At 44.1% G+C, this 20742-nt stretch overlaps 1 protein-coding gene across 2 annotated transcripts; it reads right to left on the bottom strand.

Annotated features, from left to right (window-relative positions):
- Positions 1-677: 677 nt before the first annotated feature.
- gpcpd1 (glycerophosphocholine phosphodiesterase 1) lies at positions 678-20445 on the bottom strand. 2 transcript variants are annotated; one of them, XM_012826746.3, is made up of 21 exons: positions 19601-20445; positions 19321-19404; positions 18963-19053; positions 18738-18822; positions 17494-17569; positions 15726-15767; positions 15430-15553; positions 14710-14956; positions 14151-14313; positions 12780-12909; positions 11860-11914; positions 11589-11681; positions 11145-11222; positions 10907-10946; positions 10086-10141; positions 9761-9826; positions 7728-7864; positions 7126-7261; positions 5815-5975; positions 4317-4369; positions 2309-2496 (listed from the first exon to the last, which is right to left on the bottom strand). In XM_012826746.3, the coding sequence occupies exons 1-21, from the start codon at positions 19617-19619 to the stop codon at positions 2453-2455; spliced, it is 1980 nt and encodes a 659-aa protein (XP_012682200.2). In that variant the 5' UTR covers positions 19620-20445; the 3' UTR covers positions 2309-2452. The 2 variants fall into 2 exon arrangements, with proteins under 2 accessions (XP_012682198.2, XP_012682200.2); XM_012826744.3 differs by lacking the exon at positions 4317-4369 and having other exon boundaries at positions 678-2496; positions 19601-20444.
- Between the last annotated feature and the right edge of the window lie 297 nt (positions 20446-20742).

Below are 20742 nucleotides of genomic sequence, written 5' to 3'. Positions count from 1 at the left end.
GACCGTCAGATCAACTTTGTTTACCGTTGCGTTGCTGGTATTTCCAAGAACGTCGGCACGCATGTCTGCCCACTATTACGCAGCAGGTGGCAGCAGAGGCCCGTTTGCGAGCGCCTTTTAAGATTTTCTTTGAGGGAGATGTTTTCACTGTCAGTTTCACTCATGTTGTAAAGCATTCAAGTTGATTTGATTTGTCTATTTACCAATGCGGGCTCGTATTCAGTTATCTTTAGACTGACAATGATAACACTCTTTCAACTCGAAAGGGGCGCACTGTATTGATAGCCCAGTTTAATTAAGGATTCTTTCCACCGACGGTTCTCATATCAACCCGTATTTATTAAGTGCAGTTAGCTATAAAGATGCCAGCAGTGTTTGGGATGCTATGAGCTGTAAGGGAGATTATTGTTAATTATTACTAGGATTCTACTGACGGGCTCCTAGGGAAAATACTTTCTGTGCTTCCACGTGACCTGGCATGGACCAGGGCCGCGCCCCAAATGTGACCTCACTTCACTCCGAGACAACACTGGGCGTATTGCCAGTTGCGCAGGCCAAACAAGATATCACTAACAGAACTCCTAGTACAAAACAGAGAAAGAAAACAATCTTGAAAAGGACCCAAATTACCAGACGTTTCCAACTATTTTAGAAAGTAAACAGATAAACACACAGAGTCCATTGAATCATTTTATTTGATCTTTGAGTGGCAGAGGCTGCGAGATGTAGTGACTGCGGTTAAAAAGGTTCATGTGGGATTGCCGCAATGTCTCAATTCATAACTCTGCTGTATGGTCAGGCTCAGAAGTTCAAACATATGAGAGGCTAGTCTGTTTTATCACTTCGCAAACACACACCATCATCATCATCTGCAAGCATTTACATACACACATACAGTACATTGTCAGGGCAAAGCACAGCAGCAATCATTCACCATATGAACACACACACCTACATATATACCCAAACCTGTGCTCCAACATGTGTCCAGTATTATTATGTTCTTTTTAAGTAAATCATGATTTTTACATCTTTCATGGAAGAGTGGGTAGGATGCAAGGACTTAAGACTGCAGAGCAAGCGATTTAAGGGAGATTTGGGATTTCTATTGTGCAAAGACTATGTAAAAACCTGACATTTTGTTATTGCAACAAACACATGGTTATCAAGAATCCAGTATCTTTAGATTATATGTAGATCCAGTTTCCATTCTCCCCATTTTGGAGGTTCTATTTCACATTCAGCTTTTCCGATGCAGTACTGGTAGGCCACCAAGACTGGTGGACCAAAATGAGCCTAGATTAAAACTGCAGTGCGTTTCTCATTCCTGCTGAGCAGACTTTAGCATGCAAAATTCATCGCTATTGTGCCACGCCGAAGCAGGGGTGGTGCCAAAACGTGGTCGATTAACACAAGTGGAGCTGGAATGGAATCAAACGAAAAAGGTCTTACATTTAAAAAAAAAAAAAAGAAAAAAAAAAAAGGTTTATCTATATGATCTAAGCACCCATCTTACAGCAAATTTGGCTAAATATGGCAGAAAACAAGTCAGAACTGATTCGAGCCTATTCTTAATTTCACTATTTTTTTTTTTTTTTTTAAATAAATAAAATTATAGTAAGTCGTACAATATGAATACCTGAATTAATAATAATAGAAGTAATAATAATAGAAGTAATAGTAAAACAATAGTCAGACAAAACCCTGTTTTGGCAAAGCCGTTTTCTTGTCATAATAAACAGCAGAGAAGGAGTGTCTGTACTGAGGTGAAACAGCATTTGGTAGGTAAGACTGGACTGAACTGAACTGAACCGGGCCAAAGAGGGCCATGGAGGGGTGGCGACTTACTTGAGCTAATGTGGACCAGAGTGAGGTTTTAATAAATGGGGCTGAGGTGGACTAATTGGCTGACGGTTCATAAGTATCATGTAGGGGGGTTAGTCTATGTGGACGGGCAGTGAGATTGTGCCTGTGTGTGACTTTGGACAGTCTGTGAGGTTGTGTGTGTGTGTGTGTGTGTGTGTGTGTGTGTGTGTGTGGCTGTGGACGGTCTTTGAGAAACTTTGTGTGTGTGTGTGTGTGTGTGTGTGTTAGAGAGTGTCTTTGAGGCTTTGTGTGTGTGTGTGAGAGAGAGAGTGTGTCTTTGTGCATGTTCTGTTTAATGGCGTGTGTGAGTTTCAATGGACGGTCCATGAGAGAGTGTGTGTGTGTGTGTGTGTGTGTGTGTGTGTTTGTTTGTTTGTAAGTCTGAAGTGGTTCGGTGAGGTTGCTGTAGCGATGGCACCGGTGGTTAAGTCTGGCCCTCCTCAGGAGGAGCTGATTCCGGAGTCGGACTCTCCACTGACGGTGCGGGCCGGGCAGGTCACGGTGTCACACGCCAGGCTGTAGGTGGAACAGGCGCAGTTCTGCATCGTCTCCTTGGAGATGACCTCCTGCAGGGACACCTGCTCCTCTACCTGGAAGATATTGGGCTGCTCCATCTGCTCCTCGCAGATTCTGCAGGAGAAAGGGGGAGGACAAAGAAGAAGAAGAAGAACAACAACAGCAGCGCTTTAGTCCGGTTTTCCTCTTGGCAGGAGAAATGGGGCGGGGGGGGGGGGGGGGGGGGGGTTCAAGGCAGCAAGCGTGAGTTGGGAGTTCGCTAGGAAGTGCCACTAAAATGTTATTTTTTCTAAGCTTTAATATACGTTTCTATTGGTTTAACACTCTCTGGTGTTGAGGCGTCACGGCTCTTCATGATCAAACCAAAACAAGACCGTAATGAACTACTACATTAACATTCAGTAATGACCTACTACATTAACACTCAGTCTTGTCTGCATGCCTAGAGACAGGCCGTTTTACTCAGGGTCACTGCAACCACAGCACACACACTCAGGGCTTGCACAAGAGCAAACTGGAGCACCACTTGCACCTTGACAAACTTGCACGACTCCACACTTAGGGGCCTTTGTAACCAGTGGATTCCACAAAGTACAAAGCAGTGTGGAGGGGCGGCATCCATTCCATGTAGCTCGGTGCAGCATCCAGTTCTCATGGCGGAGTCTAGTTTCAAACCAGATGGACTGGGTACAGTGCTGTGCAAAAGCCTATGTTTGGACCGGGTCAAAAGCACAACCACCTGCCGACCACTGTGTGTTCAGCGGGCAATCTCTGCATGGCACAAAGTCACTAAACTCAAGTGTTATTGATTTTTCAAACCACACATGAAGACACTACAAGATCCTAAGAGAATGGTGAGTCAAGCATTGACAATCTCCACACAAGCGCAGTACAGACCTCCATCTGTGAGCGTTGCCAGTAATCAAACCGGCTAGATCGGTCCAATTCAAAAGTCAGTCAAAGAGTCATCAAACTTCACACAAGCACAGCAGAGCACAGTACACCCCCCCATGGCCTTTGCACATCAGTGTAGAGGATGTCAGATGACTGCAAGAGAGCATTCATCACACCGCTTAAGAAAAGGTGAAGTTGCAAACAAGCAGGGTCAAGCAGTAGCTGACTGAAATGAATACACTGGCCAGATGTGGGCTGATGCCAGGCCAGAAGCAGCTATTTTGGTTAGTGGTAGAGGTAGCTTTGCATGTCTGGGGCAAAGTGTGTGTGTGTGTGTGTGTGTGTGTGTGTGTGTGTGTGTGTGTGTGTGTGTGTGTGTGTGTGCACACAACAGGAAGCTCATATGTCTGCCTCTGGTGAGAAAGTTGTGAGCTCAGCAGTGGCCGACAGCCACAAGTCTCAAGCTTGAACGCGGTCAGTGAGAAGACAACAGACACGGCTCAGATCTGGTTCCCAATGTCAAACATGCCATGTCTAAGACTCAAGCAGAGCAGCCAATGTCAAAAAAGCCATCTTTAAAACTCAAGCAGAGCAGCCAATGATGGTAAGCTCCTTTGCCAAGGTGCTAAAAGCATATTTGCAAAAAGAGGAGGGAGGGTAAAGGGTTGTTAAGGAAGACAGAAGAAAGCTGTGAAAACAACATCAAAGCATCAAAGCCAGGCTTGGGGAGGGGGGTTGGGGAGTTTAAGGTCCAGTAGATCTGAATGCTATGTGACTGGAAAGGCAGTTGAACAATCTCGTTCCTCTCCAAGACCTTTTGTCAAATCAGGACATTTAAGCTTTAAACAGCCAACAGGGTGAAGGGTGAATATTTGAATGATAAACTGCCTTGCAAGCTGCAACAGTTCAGTAAAACCAGTGATACAGTTTCCCCGTGTTTCAAGCAAGTCAACCCTGGGTGCAAAAAAACCAATCCAAAAGCAGGACGTCAAATCAAAACAAAAATTCAAAACAGGAAACGGAAACCAGGGGGACTTTACTGGTGTCTGTCGGGCTCGAGGCACTGACAGTTGGCATCAAGCCTTCACATATTCTGCAAGAAGAAAGGGAGAGTGAACAATGAGAAAAGAAGAAAGCGAGAGTTAACAATGACAAAAAGCACTTAGGGAAGACATGTCAGCTTCAGAGGTCGCTGAACTGGGGGGGTGGGGAGGTGTACGTCATGTCATGTCACACCAGGACTCACCTCTGTTGCCCCACCACCATGTGTATGTGTGTGTGTGTGTGTGTGTGTGTGTGTGTGTGTGTGTGTGTGTGTGTGTCGATATGAGCACTGGCTCGCTGAAAAAACTGTGTGGACACCATGTCCACTCCAAACAGCCCAGATTGTTAAAGTACACAGTGTACAACAGAACATCTCCAAAGGCCCTGTAGTTTCCCAGACATGAGCTGCTTCTGCAAATCACACGTGGCTCTCCGCCACATGGCACACACACACACACACACACACACACACACACACACACTTCCTTGCTTTAAAATGAACACTGACTCATTGATAAGAGACAATGGCAGTAAATGAATTTGACGAGCAAGCTCTTAGCACTCAGAGAATGAACTGGCTGTATTGTACGGCACATTTCTCTGTGGGCCTATAGCTTCCTGCTGATCCAAAGGCCTTTCATTCCAACAACGGTGCATAGATGTACATAGGCTGTGTTTCAGTCTGTTCACATGCTTGCCTCACTGTGCGGAGAGTTTAGCTCTACTGCCTACCTGCCTGCAGTCAATGGCTTATGACCTAACAGCAGTCATACTGAAAATGACATTGCAATGATACATAACGAACGGGGTAAGTGGAAGAGGGGAGACTTCACTGTATAAACCCAAACATGAGACAGGGCGCGCGCACACACACACACACACACACACGCGCGCACGCACACGCACGCACGCAGACCCGCCTGTGTTACATAAGGTCAGAGCTGATTAATTGAGGTGATAGTGGTGTTCTGGGTAAAGGTGAAAAGGTCGTCCTGTTTGGGATCGCTCTGTTCTGATGACATGCTGACACAAAGGGCAAAGGTCACACATTTACACCGCATCTTTTCATTACCACGCACTTTATCTAAGAGCACAGGTAGGTCAAGGTAGATACTTTATTAGCGTGCGGACTAAAACTGATATCGTGATAACGTGAGAAACACACTTCCAACCCAACACACACCTAAGGACAAGAGGTAGAGTCTGAGCTCACCAGGACCTCAGCGACTCATTTTTCAAAGTGATGAATCCTGTGTTTCTCCTTACTGTGCTTTGTTGGGCATGTTAACCTTGTGAAGTGGCTGTGTTTTTAAATTTTTTTTAACTTTTTAACACGATGAACAGGACTGCACAAAAATGTATTGGGTGAATTGAGTGTATGTGTGTGAGGGTATGTGTGTTCGTGTGTGTGTGTGTGTGTGTGTGTGTGTGTGTGTGTGTATGTTTGTGTGTATGTTTGTGTGTATGTTTGTGTGTGAGTGCATGTAAGTTTACCGGTCATAGATGAGTCCGTCAATGCCTTGCTCTCTCAGCGTGTTTCGGTTATTGTGGTTGTTGTTGTCATCACCCCAGCAGAACATCACCAGCCCCTTAGACTGAGCCTGAGATATAAACTCCATATTCTTCAACATCTCCTCTGAGTGGGCACTGATACCCTGGAGAAGGGAGGGAGGAGAGGAGAGAGAGAAAGGGGGAAGAGACAACAAGGGAGAAAGAAAGACAGTTTTTAAAAACTTGCCTGGAGCATACAGCACACAGACACCACACTGGTCTCTCTCGTACACACACTCACGTTGGCTCATACACACTCAGCACACAGACACCACATCTCACACTGGTCTCACACACACAATATCGGCTCATACCCACTCAGCATACAGACACCATATCTCACAATGGTCGCTCACGTGCACACACACACCATATCGGCTCATACACACTCAGCATACAGACACCACATCTCACACTGGTCTCTCACGTGCGCGCACACACACACACACCATATCAGCTCATACACACTCAGCATACAGACACCACATCTCACACTGGTCTCTCACGTGCACACACACACCATGTCGGCTCAAAACACACTCAGCCTAACATTTCACACTGGATAAAGCTGACCCAGCTGGAAAGAAACGGATATCTTAAGACTGCACTTGTCCTGATCCAGATGCTGATCCAGATGCTGATGTTAGCATGGGCCTCCAGATGACAGATGGTCAGCAGGCTATTCTGCTAGGGGTCTGCCTGCTTCCATGACTACATGTTTATTGCCTCATAAAACTCCTGCGCTCAGAGTCACAATACTGCTGGACTACTACTTTAGACCTACAATATGCTCTAGTGGGAAGTATTTCTTCAGCAGGCAGTTTCACCAAAACAGCAGGAATGACCTTGAAGGGGTGAGCTGTGTCTGGCAGTGCCAACTCGTCTCTATGCCACCCACACACCCAAAACACACACACACACACACACACACACACACACACACACACACACACACACACACACACACACACACACACACACACACACACACACACACACTTCAAGCTTCCCCATTTCATTCTCAGTTGCACTCATGCTCTCTCTATAACGCGCTCTCACTTTCAATTCAATTAAGGCTTGACTGTGTGAGAGAGTGTGTGTGTGTGTGTTTGAAGACTTTCTCTGTGTTCTTTCTCTCTATATATATTCTTGTGTGTGTGTGTGTGGCTTGTGTATGCAGGAAATGATGGTGTATGTGTGCGCTTGAATGTCTGTTTGTCTTGTTTGTCTGTCTGTGTGTTGTTCTACACTCACCAGTAAATTCTCACTCTGTGCAAAGCTCATCGCGATCTGAGTGGTTTGGCAGCGGATGTCCATGAGTTCGGGGTACACGTCCGACACCCCCTGAGTCAGGAACAGGATTGGGTACTTGTTCTGCTTTTGACGCACCCTGGACAAAGTTCACTTCTGTCATACACACACACTGGAGTTAACAGACCCTGGGGTGTACGTGATAAAATGGGGACCCATGTACACCCCCCACTTCCATAGGACAATGGAGCCAGGTGTCATTACAAGCGTGTGACGTGATTACCTATTCGTGACTAGTCGTTCAGGATTAAAAAAGGACATTAGTGATGATAAAGTCAATAAAGTGTGTTTTATTTGATATCAGTGATGATAAATGTAATAAAGTGTGTTTTATTTGGGTGGGATCCAAAGCAGCCTGTCCCTACACACACAACCCAGATCAAACCGATTCAATGCCAAAGGTCGGGCGTGAAACAGGGTGCTTCCATGTAGGATAAGGAGATCTCACACTCGGCTGCTAATAGACCCACTGCCGCCTGCTGCCCCCTCCCCAACACACACACAAGCACACAAGCACACACACAGGTAAACTGTGGCACTCTTACATGCTGCATATGTCAGGGTGGAAGGAGGAGAAAAGGATCCTTCTCTTGCCGGCATTCTTGAACACACAGGTGAGGATGATGTCCAGGAAGATGTTCATGTCGAAGTAAGATGACAGGTTCCCCTCCCACGTCCCATCCTGACCAGACACAGAGTAAACACACACAGACACACAAGTTATACACACACACACACACACACAGAGACACATTAAACACACATACATACACTAGAGATGCTCCGATCAGGTTTTTTTGGTGCCGATCACCGATGACTGAAATCAGTATCTGCCGATCCGATAATACCGATCACGGTGTCGATTGAAGCTTTCTATTTATTGTGTAGCATTATTTATGAAATTAATTATTCTTAACAACATTGGTATTGTATTTTAAGTATTTAAATTACGAGACGAGAGAGTATCATGAATTGACAACCATCCGTTTTATTGCAGGGAACGTGCAACATTCCAGTGTAGAAGCTCTCTCGCTTACTATAAAATGTGTAAATAATAATAAATATAAAAAAAATAATAGAAATATACATCTTTAAATGAAAATCACAACAATAGAATCACATGTGCAACATTCCACTATCTAGAGGCTCTCAAGAGACCTTGGCGCTTATACAGTAGCTTTCCTGTGGAAAAATAATAATACAAACTTAACTGCAACATAAACAGGCTATAGCCAAATATCCAATATGAGGATAGCAACGACATCACGTACACAAGACTTCACAACCTCTCCCTCACTATATTACTTTTTTGCTCGAGCAATATTCCATGCCACCTGATACAATGCCAACGTGACTGTTTCGGAGTACTTCGTGAATTTTCGAAAAGTTGAGTCTGTTTATCTGACTGATGTTTCAAAGTATTTACCTTGTGCTAGCTCTGTGCCTTTAGGAAACTCTATGTTAGCAAGGTGTGTGGAGAATGGCACTCCAAGTTTGAGGATTTAAAATGCGACAGTGACAACTGGCATATTACGCAGAGGGGTTTCCCATTTCGCTCCACATCGCGCACCTCGCCATAACCCTCGTTTGTCTAAGTTACCGTTTTGAAACTTCCATCTATAATAAAAATCTTTTCACGTCAGATTTGCTCATATAGCTGATTGCTGACACTTTCAAAAACCGGTTTTGTAAAATGGTCTGATGCAAATAGATTAAACAGTGATAGATTAAAGTGTGGCTTGTTAATGTCATCCCTTTCCTAACAACATCGATTTAGATAGATAGATAGATAGATACACTTGTATTAATCCCGTTAGGGAAATTGACGTGTAATAGCAGCAAGGTAATAGGAAGAATTTTGTATTATTTCTTTTTTAAGCTGGAGAGCTGCTATAACACACTCGCTGCGCCATGGCAACCATTCCAGTTAATAATTAATGCCGGTTATTAAATAGTGTCCGTTGTTCTGGCTGGTCTCAAAAATGACGTCCAACTGGCTAAGTAAAAACTATCCACATGTAGGTAGAGCAGCACACAATCCCAATACAAACAACTAAGCACAGTAGAAAAATGTAAGTCACGAAAAAGGAGCCACGTCATACATTTAGTTTATGTTGTTGCTGTTATGAAGTGAAACAGTGGGGTTAATAAAGGTTCAGCCTGAGGTTGCGAGGCGATCACGAGAATCATTTCTTACCATTGACGGCCTGAAATGCCTATCTCTAACGTTTTATTGAAACGTCTCTGATAGTTCTCGCTGATTTTATGTCATCTGATCGGCCATGTTTGATCGGCCGTTTTGAGGATGCCAATCAAAACCGATAATGGGAATATCGGCCGATATGGATCGGCGCCGATCAGATCTGAGCATCCCTAACATACACACACTGAAAAACACACACACACACACACACACACACACACACACACACACACACACACACACACACACACACACACACACACAAACACTTGAGGATCAGAGACTGAACCGAGAGAATGACTGATTCTGGAGTGGGTCGGGCAGGGCCAGACCAGAGCCAATCAGGGCCGGATCAGGATCAGACAGAACACCCACCTTCATATGGCAGATCCACTTCAGCTCAATGTTGAAGCTCACGTGTTCCGGAACGGCTTGGAAGATCTAGAACAGAACAGAACGGAGTGAATTACACAGGTGTGACTCACAAGGTTCCCCCATGTGACCCAACAAAGGCTGTTTTTCCCCCCACACTTCCATAAAGGGTGTTACATACCTGCTCATGGCTAAACCTCAATAATAAATACATTAATAAATTGTATTGTTTTGGTGCTATATCAATAAAATGTAATTGAACCGAATAAAATTAAACCTGCAGCTTGGGTTTCGTGTCTAGTTCAGGTTCTCTGGTATGACTGCTTACCTGTAAGAGTGAAGGGAACGGCTGATGGTCATCGATGTCCTCCTCTTCATCCATATCTGCATCAACAACACATCACCCAACATTACAACTCAACATCACCTTCATCATGATCACATCATCCAACATTACAACTCAACATCACCATCACAACTCAACATCATCTTCATCACTATCACATCAGCCAATATTACAACTCAACATCATCTTCATCACTATCACATCACCCAACATTACAACTCAACATCATCTGCATCCCTATCACATGAGACAATATTACAACTCAACGTCATCTTCATCACCACCACATCAGGAAACATTACAACTCAACATCATCATCACTATCACATGAGACAACATTACAACTCACCATCATCTTCATCACTATCACATGAGACAACATTACAACTCAACATCATCTGCATCCCTATCACATGAGACAACATTACAACTCAACATCAGCAACACAGATTGATCTACAACTCATACCACCTGCTTATCTCAGTATCAACCTGTCAACCTATACCATCAATCACAAGATTCTAAATCACGAGTTCCACGATTCTAATGCAATATACTTTTTGTCAAATTCATAGTCTTCTAGCTGTTTATTTAGTGTAGTGCTGTGAATGGAAAACAAACATCGTGGCTCAAACTGAGCAATAAACAATTCCAGCCAATCAACACATTGCTTCAGGAGCACGAAAGTGATGGCTGTAATTTGATTGGCTGTTCACCTCACATATCAACAACCTTTCGCTAGCATGGCGGACTGCCTCATAGTGAATGCTCAACTGTTATGCTGGGGTCAAATAAGTCCCTACCTTTGTTGTCATGGACACTCATGGCAGTTGAATGGGCCAGCTAGAAAAAAAAACCAGAAAGTGATTACTTACACTCCCAATATACATCTGCACTGTAGGTCACTTTGATTACAAGTGTCGGCCACACTTTAGTTAGATGGTCCCCTCTAGACTATCTACAGATGCTCAGATTATAAACAAACAAACTCTGTTGAAACTCTGTTAACTAGAATGTATAGTTGAGGTTAGGGTTAGGTACCTTTAGGAGCTGCAGCTGGTCATATGTTAGGTCTTTCACAGGCACCTCAAACAGCATCAAATTGTTCTTGTCATTTTTCTGAGGGCGAGAGAGAGAGAGAGAGATAGAGAAAGAGAGAGAGGAAAAAGTCTTATTCTATAGCTGAAACAGTGAGTTGGACAAAAGCGTCTGCTAAATGACTAAATGTAAATGGTTGCCCATATAACACAAAACAACTTTAACATCAAAGAGTCAGACTGATGATGTGTAATGACATGCCAGGCTCGGTCACCAATAAACCTTCTTTGCCCGTGTGAGCCAATAGGTCCATAATTACCTGCAGTAGCTCTGGTGGCTTTCTGAGAGAACACACACGCGCGCACACATGCACACGGGCGCACGCGCACACACACACACACACACACGCGCGCATGCACACACGCGCCCACACACACATGCACACACCTTTTTGGTGGAGATGCAGCAAGTCAGGTCATGGTAAACGATGGGGACGAAATCCTTCGACAGGTGGACGTCAAACTCCACGTAGGCAGCCCCCTGGGAAAACGCAACATTTATTTAAATTATTAAAAGAAAATATAAAACATAACAATCATAACAGATGTAATAACATACTAAAATAACCAACAACATCCATAATTCTAAAATGGCCGCAATGCATACCAAAGTCCAGAGATAGCTCTATCTGCCACTGCAAGGCATTCTGGGTACTCACGTGATTGGCAGCACTCAGGAATGAGGCGATGGTGTTCTCCCTAACTTTGTGGTGTCTGGAAACACATTGGGCAAAGGCTTGCACTTGACTTGCTTTGGATAAAAGTGTCTGCTAAACGTATGAATGCACATGTTCATGTTCATAAATGTGAGAGCTAATTCAGCAAAGATACAAAATTAAAAAAAGAGTCTCTCAGTCATATACGCCCTCTCCTTCCTCATATACTCTAACAAAACACACTCTCTCTACAAAAAAACAAAAACCTGGCCAAGGGCTACAAAAGCCAGCCCTGCAGTACATGTCCCTAAAAAAGAGAGTGAGGAAACAGGTGTGTATATGACTGAGCTATACCATGCCTTCTGGTGACCCCCATTCCTGATCCATTTCCGAGAAAGTTGCCATGTAGGCACACAGGAGGTATTAATAAACAAATGTCAGCACGTGGTGTTGAACCCACCCAACCACCCACCCACCCCCACCCCCACACACACACCCCCACCCACACAGACACCCATACAGGAATCACTTTAAAGAGATGATATACATACCGACACACACATGACAGACAGGTGTTTTAAAGGGCATCACACTTGTCATACTAATGTCCTGGTGCAGCTGGGGCTGAAGGCTGTGGGTAGGTTTACATGGCCAAATGGTGCACCTGATTTGACTAGGCACTGGTTTTATTTGGATAGGAATAGGAATAGGAGGCTTACATAGAGCGCTGGTAGGTAAGGGTGTACAAGACAAGAAGTCTGTGATGGCCTATGGGGGAGTGAAATGAAATCTGGACAGGCAGTAGGTGTAGGTGCCAGCTGGAACAGATTGTGTGTGTGATTGTGTGTGTGTGTGTGTGTGTGTGTGTGTGTGTGTGTGTGTGTGTGTGTGTGTGTGTGTGAGCACCACGCTACTGGACTCACTTGGCAGCGTGCGAGCTGCCAGCTCCTCTGTGGCCAACATCCAGGGTGCTCCTCTTCTTCCAGTACCTGGTGAAGGACGCCTGCATGTCACACTGCAGATCCTGGATGGGCCGGATCACCAGGTAGTCCACTACAGAAACAAACAAACAAACAGGAAGACAAATAAACTGCAGCTTTTAAAATAATTTAGCAGACCAACAACGCAAAGCCACTTGCAGTACAGCGATGATGTCCACGTCTAACCCCTGATCTTGCTGTTATTCTCATCAGTAGGCCTTCTCCCTAAGAATCAAACCCATGATCTTGGTGTTATTTTCATCAGTAGGCCTTCTCCCTAAGAATCTAACTCTTGATCTTGGTGTTATTTTCATCAGCAGGGCTTCTCCCAAAGAATCTAACTCCTGATCTGGGTTTTGTTGGCACATTGCTCTACCAGTCGACCTATAGGAGCCCAGGCCTTTTACACAAAGCAGGATTACTGAGGGTAACCAGACAACTCCAGGGCACTCCAAAAGTGCACTTGCTGTTTAACTGGCCTTACTGGTTAGGGGTGTTTCACAAAGCAGGATTACTGAGGGTAACTCATTAATCCTGCTTAGTGAAAACCATCACTGGACTCCTGCCTGTTTAGCTCTGAGGTCAGCCATACCACTGTGGAAACCTCTGGGACCGTGTCATCCAGGAAATAGCTGACAAAGTCATTAAAAGTGTAGACACTTGCCTCATGCAAATGTACTGGTGTGGAGGATGAGACAGTAACACAACCATCTACCTTAGGCAACAACTCAGACCCACATACTGATAAAAATGAATAGGCCGTCTGTACAACTATAGAAGTGAAATAACTAAATTGGAATGTAAACGAAAATATCCTCGTAGAACAAGGCGCATACAACTATGGCAACACTCATACTGATCAAATCTGGCCCTTATCTGTCAGAAAGTTATCCCGGTCCAATGGATAAACGTAAAGGTCAAACACAAACCTCACCATGAAGAATGGTTAAACCATATTGCTAGTGAACATTAACTGATGGCCCCTGGTATTTAGCAGACTCAGCATCCTGCAGTGGCGGGGAATCGAACCCAGGTCAACCTGCAGGTCTATAGTGCTTAATCAATGTAAATAATGGATTATTATTATTATTATTATATTATCATTTTCTTTAGTGTGTATATTTATTTAATCACTTTACGCTTTAATCTGTATTGTTTATTTTATGTTTAGTTTATCTATTTTCTCGATTCCACTATGCCGTTTTCTTCGGAGCTCAGATCTTGCCGATGATCTATCTATCTTATTGATTGCACTATGCTGATTTCTTCTCTGCTTTCATGACTGGGGGGCTGTGTGTGGGGGGGGCTCCTTACCTCGGACCTTGCCCATTGTCTGGCCGGCGCTTCGGCTCATGATGGGCAGGGTGGCCATGCCCGCGTCTTTGCCGCTCTCCACGAAGGAGGAGGAGAGGAGGCAGGCCGTGCCCACGTGGCCCGGGTGGATGTCCCCCTGCACCACCTTCACACTCAGGTCCTCCTGGTTACACACACGTACACACACACACACACACGCACGCACGCACGCACGCACGCACGCACGCACGCACGCACGCACGCACGCACGCACGCACGCACACATGCACACACACAATAAAGATTGTTATTATTATTACCTCAAAGAGCAGTTTGCTATAGTTATTTCACAGTTTACCATTACACAATCACACACACACTGGTGAAACTGGAGGTTACTGGACATTCTTGTTCCTTAACCCTATTTTCAGATGACCTTTGAGGGGAAACTACCCAGAAGGCCCGTTTATATTTACCATCAGGCTTTTACCAGGTACTTTTATCCCAGTTAAACGTGGCTACTTATACATTTACCATCAGGCTTTTACCAGGTGCTTTTATCCAAGTTAAACGTGGCTACCTCGAAGAACTGGAAGGTGAGCTCCAGGTTGTCGGGGTCCATGGTCTGGATGCTGTACTCGGTCCACTGCATGGGCTCTAGGGCGTAGCCGTCCTCGGGCTGGGAGTGGCGGGACTTGTACCCGCCTGCCGTGATCATGCTTATCTCCAGAGTCGGAGTCATATTTTTCCAAGGGCTCGGCGACGGAATCGGCAGCTCTTCCTCGTCATCATCCTCTTCCTCCACACCCTCTATTGTCAGTTTGAATCTGGTAAAACAAGGGAGCAATATTTATTCATTCAAACAGCGCACCTGACAAAGCCTTGTGGACTTGACTTGAGTCATACAAAACACCCCCACACTTTTTACCAGAGTCACTACTGTCAATAGCCAATCCCCTTCTTGATTAAATGACATTTTATCTTTATATTGATATTGTTAAGGTTCAGCACTGTCCAAAGGTGGCTTGCAGAAATCATTTGAGACTTCACCCAGGACACAGCGTCTCAATGAGCTCTATACAGCTCATAAACATGACTGACTCAACACATCAAAAACTGTGATGTTAAGCAGTTGCTATTGGCATAATAGGCTAAGCAGCTTATGGTTGCTAACCTAACCGCACTGGACTACGGCTGTGTGAGGTGTGTGTGTGTGTGTGTGTGTGTGTGTGTGTGTGTGTGTGTGTAAGTGTGTAGATGCGTGTGGGCTAAAGTTTTTGCTGTGTAGATGTGTGTGTACCTGAAGCGTGACTTCTTGAACTTCTTCTTGGTAAAGGACACCGGTGGTTTGATGGAGTAGTGCAATCGGAGACGAATTTCAGTCTGGCAGGTGAGCCAGCCGGAGTCAACATTCTCAGCGCCGTCTGACAGACAGACAGACACAGACAACTCTCAGTATTATGATGCTAAATGCTAAAACCACAAAGATGAAAACACTCTTGAATCTTAAACAGTGAACTTTTACACAAGAAAGAAGAATGACAGCTTAGAGTGACACACAAGAGAATAGTAAATCAAACAGCTTCAATAACTTACTATGGAATCCAAACTGTCCATCGTCGAACTCAAGGTTGACAGCTGTAAAGGCATGAGAAGCATTAGCATGACGCTACGGCAACTCAAATAGCACAACCTCTCAAGCCGAGCTTTCAGAACAAAGGGTCACTTCACTCCCCCATTGTGCGCCTTGTTCTTTTAATGGTTTACAGAAATAGTCGTAATTTTAGTAATACACAGGAAAAAATGTTTTAGGCTTTAAAAGGTGCAGTCAGCGATTCTAAACCAGCACACTTTTGTCAAATTCAGCAAATTGCTCCACAGTCCTCCAGCTTTCCTTTCAGTGTCTGCGCTAAAAAAAACTCTGGTTTTCCTACATAGTCCTGGCTTTGTTAACGGGAAACCAACATAGTGGCTCGGGCCGAGCCATAAACAATCCCATCCAATCGACACAGAGCACAGAAGGGAGGAGGATAATTTGATTGCCTGTTCAGCTCAAATATCAACAACCTTTCGTGAAACAGAATCGCGGACTGCATCTTTAACTATAAATTTGGTGTCAAACAAGAAAAGGGTGCCTCTAAAAGTATCCGACTCTGGAAAGGATTCTCGTCTCAGCTGTTCATAATAGCACTGCCTTAAGGGTTTATACAGGGTCTACCATAATAGTACTTCCTTATGGTAAAGTGCTACTACCACTAAATGTATAGCTAAATAACTTAGCTGTGAATGTGGCTAGCTGGATAGCTACCCAACCCTTCCACCCACCAGACAAAAATGCAGACAATAATATAGCAGGGTTTTTTTTTGCTATCTAAGGCTGAGTGTTTTTTTTTTCTGAGCAAAATAGAGGGGTATGAAAGGAAGAAAGGGAGCGAGAAAGAGAGCAGTAAGGCTTAGTGCCCCTAAAGCGTTTTCCTTCCACGGGCCAGTGTCTTGTTCCCAATGAGGGGAGAGAGTGCACACGCAGACGCCTAGAAAATGGACACACGCCCTAAAAGCATCACTGACATCCCCTCTGTTCTGACGGGCATCGCCCTTTTGAGGTCGCTGCAGTGTTACGCTTATCAGGTATCTAAGCATCAATTACTCCTGAGCATGTGGTGTTAACCTGATACGTCTGGGACACATCATGTGTTTAATAAGGGGCTACTACGAACAAAATTTCAACACATCAGACTCAAAACAACACCTGACAGTGGTCCAAGAATCTCCCCCAGAAAAAGCCTGATAAAAATATACTCTATAATATTTGAAGTGCAGTTATTGCTTCACAAAGGGGTTATGCCAGTTGGCAAACATATCAAGGGTATTCGAAAAAAAAAGTACATATACCCATGCCCGAAATCAGACTAAAAACACCAGGCTTGAACTGGCAGTAAAACAAGGCCCTTAAAATAAAAGAAAAAAGGGTCCCCAGCATATCTAAGCCCAAAAGGACGTCTTGACCTTCACTGCTATACATAACTTTTCATTTCAATGATATTAAAGGTTACCATCCACTCAAAGTTCAGGTACTCACACAACTGCATGTTTTGCCACATATTTGAACTTTAAATGTTGCAGTATGGTGTTCTTACATCAAAGAATACTTTTGTTTGTTGTTGTTGTCCGTTTGCTTTAAACTTGTAAGCAAATCCAATACACACACGCAGCTAACATGCATGAAATGCATGGATATAACCACACCCTTTGTTATTTTTAATTATTAAATATACCCATTAAATATGCTATTAACACAACACTCTTGTTATTATAACTACAATGCAGGTAGGTTTGTGTGCCCAGAGGGCATATTCTCATATACCTGAGGGGTTCAATGCTCGAGGATGCAGATGGGTCTCCCACCTAGTGACTATGACTTGACATGGGCCACCTGCACTCTGCAATGCCAATGTGGTAACATGGGGTTAAAGTAATCATCAGTGAAGCACAAAACTGGAGTGCCAATCTTGAAGCGGCACTCCACACTCACAATCGCCTCATCGAGATTGCTGATCACTCTGGACCGGGTCTGGGCCATACCCGGGCCGTGGCGAACCCAGACCTGCTCCAGAATAAGCAGCGATCTGAACAAGAGCAAATAAATGGGAGCTGGTATATTCACCACACAGTGATGCAGCCCGCCAGCAAAGGGTGAGATCTGAAAAGTTGACAGGAAAGGCATGGATATCATCAGGCTAGCACAAGATAACTACACTATTAATTATATTATCTTAGAGTGGCGTAAGACGTGTGATTTGGGTGTGTCCATGAACACAAAAGTACAAATAAACCTCACTTCCTCTTGTGTTTTTATAAACGCTAGAAATATTAAAGGTGGGGCTGTCGCGTACAGACTTGCAATGGCTTGTGAATGCCCACAAACAGCAGCGAGCTGCATTTCTACAGAGCCATTACCCATTTCCCTTTAGTTCAAATGCAGCATCCTCTCACGAGACAGAGAGAAGGATAATTTACTGGAATATAAGACCGCGTCTAACTCAGAGACTCTGCGGTTTCCTGCGTTATGCTAACCCATAGACACACGCACACAGTGGCTATGGCTGTAGCGCCAGACCAGCTGTTGCAAATCCAAGTGGAAAGCCAGGTGACCCACTTCCAAGAACCAGGAAACTCCAAGAACTCAGCAGCAAGTGTGTCCTCTCCAAACGTAAACAAAAACACTGGAGGGAGCATGAATCCCTAGCACTTCCTACCTATAGATAAAAATCTGCTTCGCCCATGCAGACACAATGCTACTGAAAGGAAAAGGTCAACATCAAACAGAACATGGATTTTTTCATAGAAGGCAAGGTTCAGAGAAAGGGCAGGTTGCTGGTTTCTGTCATATCTCACCTCAACAAAAGGAAAATGCATACATAACAGTGTGGGTTTTGAGTAGTGAGCATTTGATGTATATTTCTAGCACACTGCATAGACAACATTAAGAAAAATCTACTTTCCCATGATAACGGTGTTTTACCTAGTCAAAGTAAAAGCCACAACAGCGCAGAAATGCATTCAGGAAACAATTTATGTTTTACAAGCGAATAAATGAATTATCCTCACCTTATTTTCGAGAAAGGATCCTTTAAAGTAGCGGTATCTGGTTACAGCTCCTCGTGGGACAGTGATGGTCTTTTTCCAGAGCGTGCTGGTGTAGGCAGAATTAGAATGGCGCACCATGAAAAACACTGTTGTTCTTTCACGGTTGCTACGCTCTTATCAGCGCATGACAAGTCAAAACAACGAGAATTATTATAGCACAATGATAAATTAGTGTATAATATTTACCCATCCGCCTCCGTAGGCTGTAAAGTCACAGCTCTCTGGTAACACCAGTTTCCCAAAGACTCGCAGCTGCCCACAACTGCTATAACTTCGCCTACAAAATACAGCACCATTGATTACTAAACAACAGGAAGTGTTTAATCGAACAACAACGTGTCACCTCAATCTATTCTGCAAATACAATGAATGTTGTGTAACATATTTGGGTGCCACAGCACAATATGTAGATATTTAAATTCCAAGATGAGATATTTAGTTTAGCTAAGTTGTGTCAATAAATAATGTAAACAATCCAAGAACAAACTTGGAAAACTCACGCGCCGCTTGAATTCCACTGCACGGGATATTTACATCAACTTACCGGGAGATGTGGTTCCTCTTACAGTCAAAGTCACGTATGTTGACTCCATGGCTGGCTCTTCAAGCGACAAGTTGGTGGCGTCACCTGTTCAAACATTTTTATGAGAGTATTTTCACGTTATGTAGTCAATATATCAGTCTTGGTGATAGCCAGCAAGCATGCTAGTTAGCGGGCTACTAAATGACAAAAGAATGATGTCTTGTATTGGTAGAAAGCTGAACAGTATATCCCTGGGTGATTATGTTACCAGGCTAGCACAAAAAAAGAACATAACACTTACCTTCACAATTGATTTCCATGGGAAAATCCAAGAGACGGGAAAACGTGACCTTTCCTTGGCAAAATTAAGCAATACTAGCTGACCACTGACCTTACTAGGTCCATGGATAGACTGGGATAACAATTCTGAAGTGACTTTAGCTAGCTAACCAGCAGCAGCACATTATTACTGAGACATTGTGTAATTAAAATCACAACTACTTATTAAAAACAAAGCTAGCTAGCTAACGCGGTCATAGCCGATCTTGGCTATAGGAGTTCAACCACGCTATTTGGTGAGAGAGCTAGCAAACGGTCCCCCTCACAAACATTGCCCACAATGCGACCAAACAGGCAATGGTTACTTCGTCGCGAAGAGAGATCAGAGGCAAAGTGGCAACCGCTGACGTAGGCTAAAATTTCATCCGGCTGAAATCCATAGTGAGATAGGTCTGACCGTTGGCACAGATCTGAGGCTGAACCCGCACAATCTCATAGCCCTCCCTATATCTACGTCGCTGAAGCGTTTGACTGCGTGTATGTACCTCTAAAGCCGGTTTAGACCGGCTTCAGCCAGATATATACACCCGTACACTACCAACGAAATTAACTAGCTAGCTTGCTAACCTAGCTGGTAAACACGCCCTGCACGCATCATATCAGAATCTACGCCGCAGTTAGCCGCTAGCCTGCCGGCTAGATAACTGTCTCTGAGCGAGCTATCAACCCAAACATAACACAATTTTAACATGGAACACAGACAGGAGAGAGGAATTGTTGTCATACAGTCAGTTTGAAAATGATATGACACTATCCGCTGTTGGCTACTTCATGTACGTCACGCTTCGGTGCTTGTTTTGATATCTGAGACCTGTTGATTCACTGCGGAAGGAGTTTTTTTTAATTTCTCCTATTTTCGTATTCAGCCTATGCGATCAGCCACAACTACAAACACTTTTGCTGATGAACATTTTAATGAAATCAGTATTGTTGGTAGTGAAACAGTAATGGTTTGGGAAGAAATTGAGTTGTTATAGAAGTAAGTAAATGCCCGAAGGAAAATGAAGAAGACGAGAAATACTCAATGTGGAAACTGCAAGATCTGTGTTGGTCTATTTGGAAACATACAGCTTCGCTACCTGTCAGTTCCCTGTCTAGTAGCAG

Source organism: Clupea harengus, chromosome 15, assembly GCF_900700415.2.
Source record: "Clupea harengus chromosome 15, Ch_v2.0.2, whole genome shotgun sequence".
Lineage (NCBI taxonomy): Eukaryota > Metazoa > Chordata > Actinopteri > Clupeiformes > Clupeidae > Clupea > Clupea harengus.
The sequence above is the reverse complement of the archived record's forward strand: the minus strand, read 5'-3'. Positions and strand labels throughout refer to the sequence as shown.

Excerpts from the sequence above, each read along its gene's own strand:
- gpcpd1 (XM_012826744.3), bottom strand. Across the intron at positions 18,823-18,962 it reads CAGCCTACGGAGGCGGATGG|CACGCTCTGGAAAAAGACCA; the intron begins GTAAATATTATA and ends TGCCTACACCAG. Across the intron at positions 10,947-11,144 it reads ACCAGCTGCAGCTCCTAAAG|CTGGCCCATTCAACTGCCAT; the intron begins GTACCTAACCCT and ends TTTTTTTTCTAG.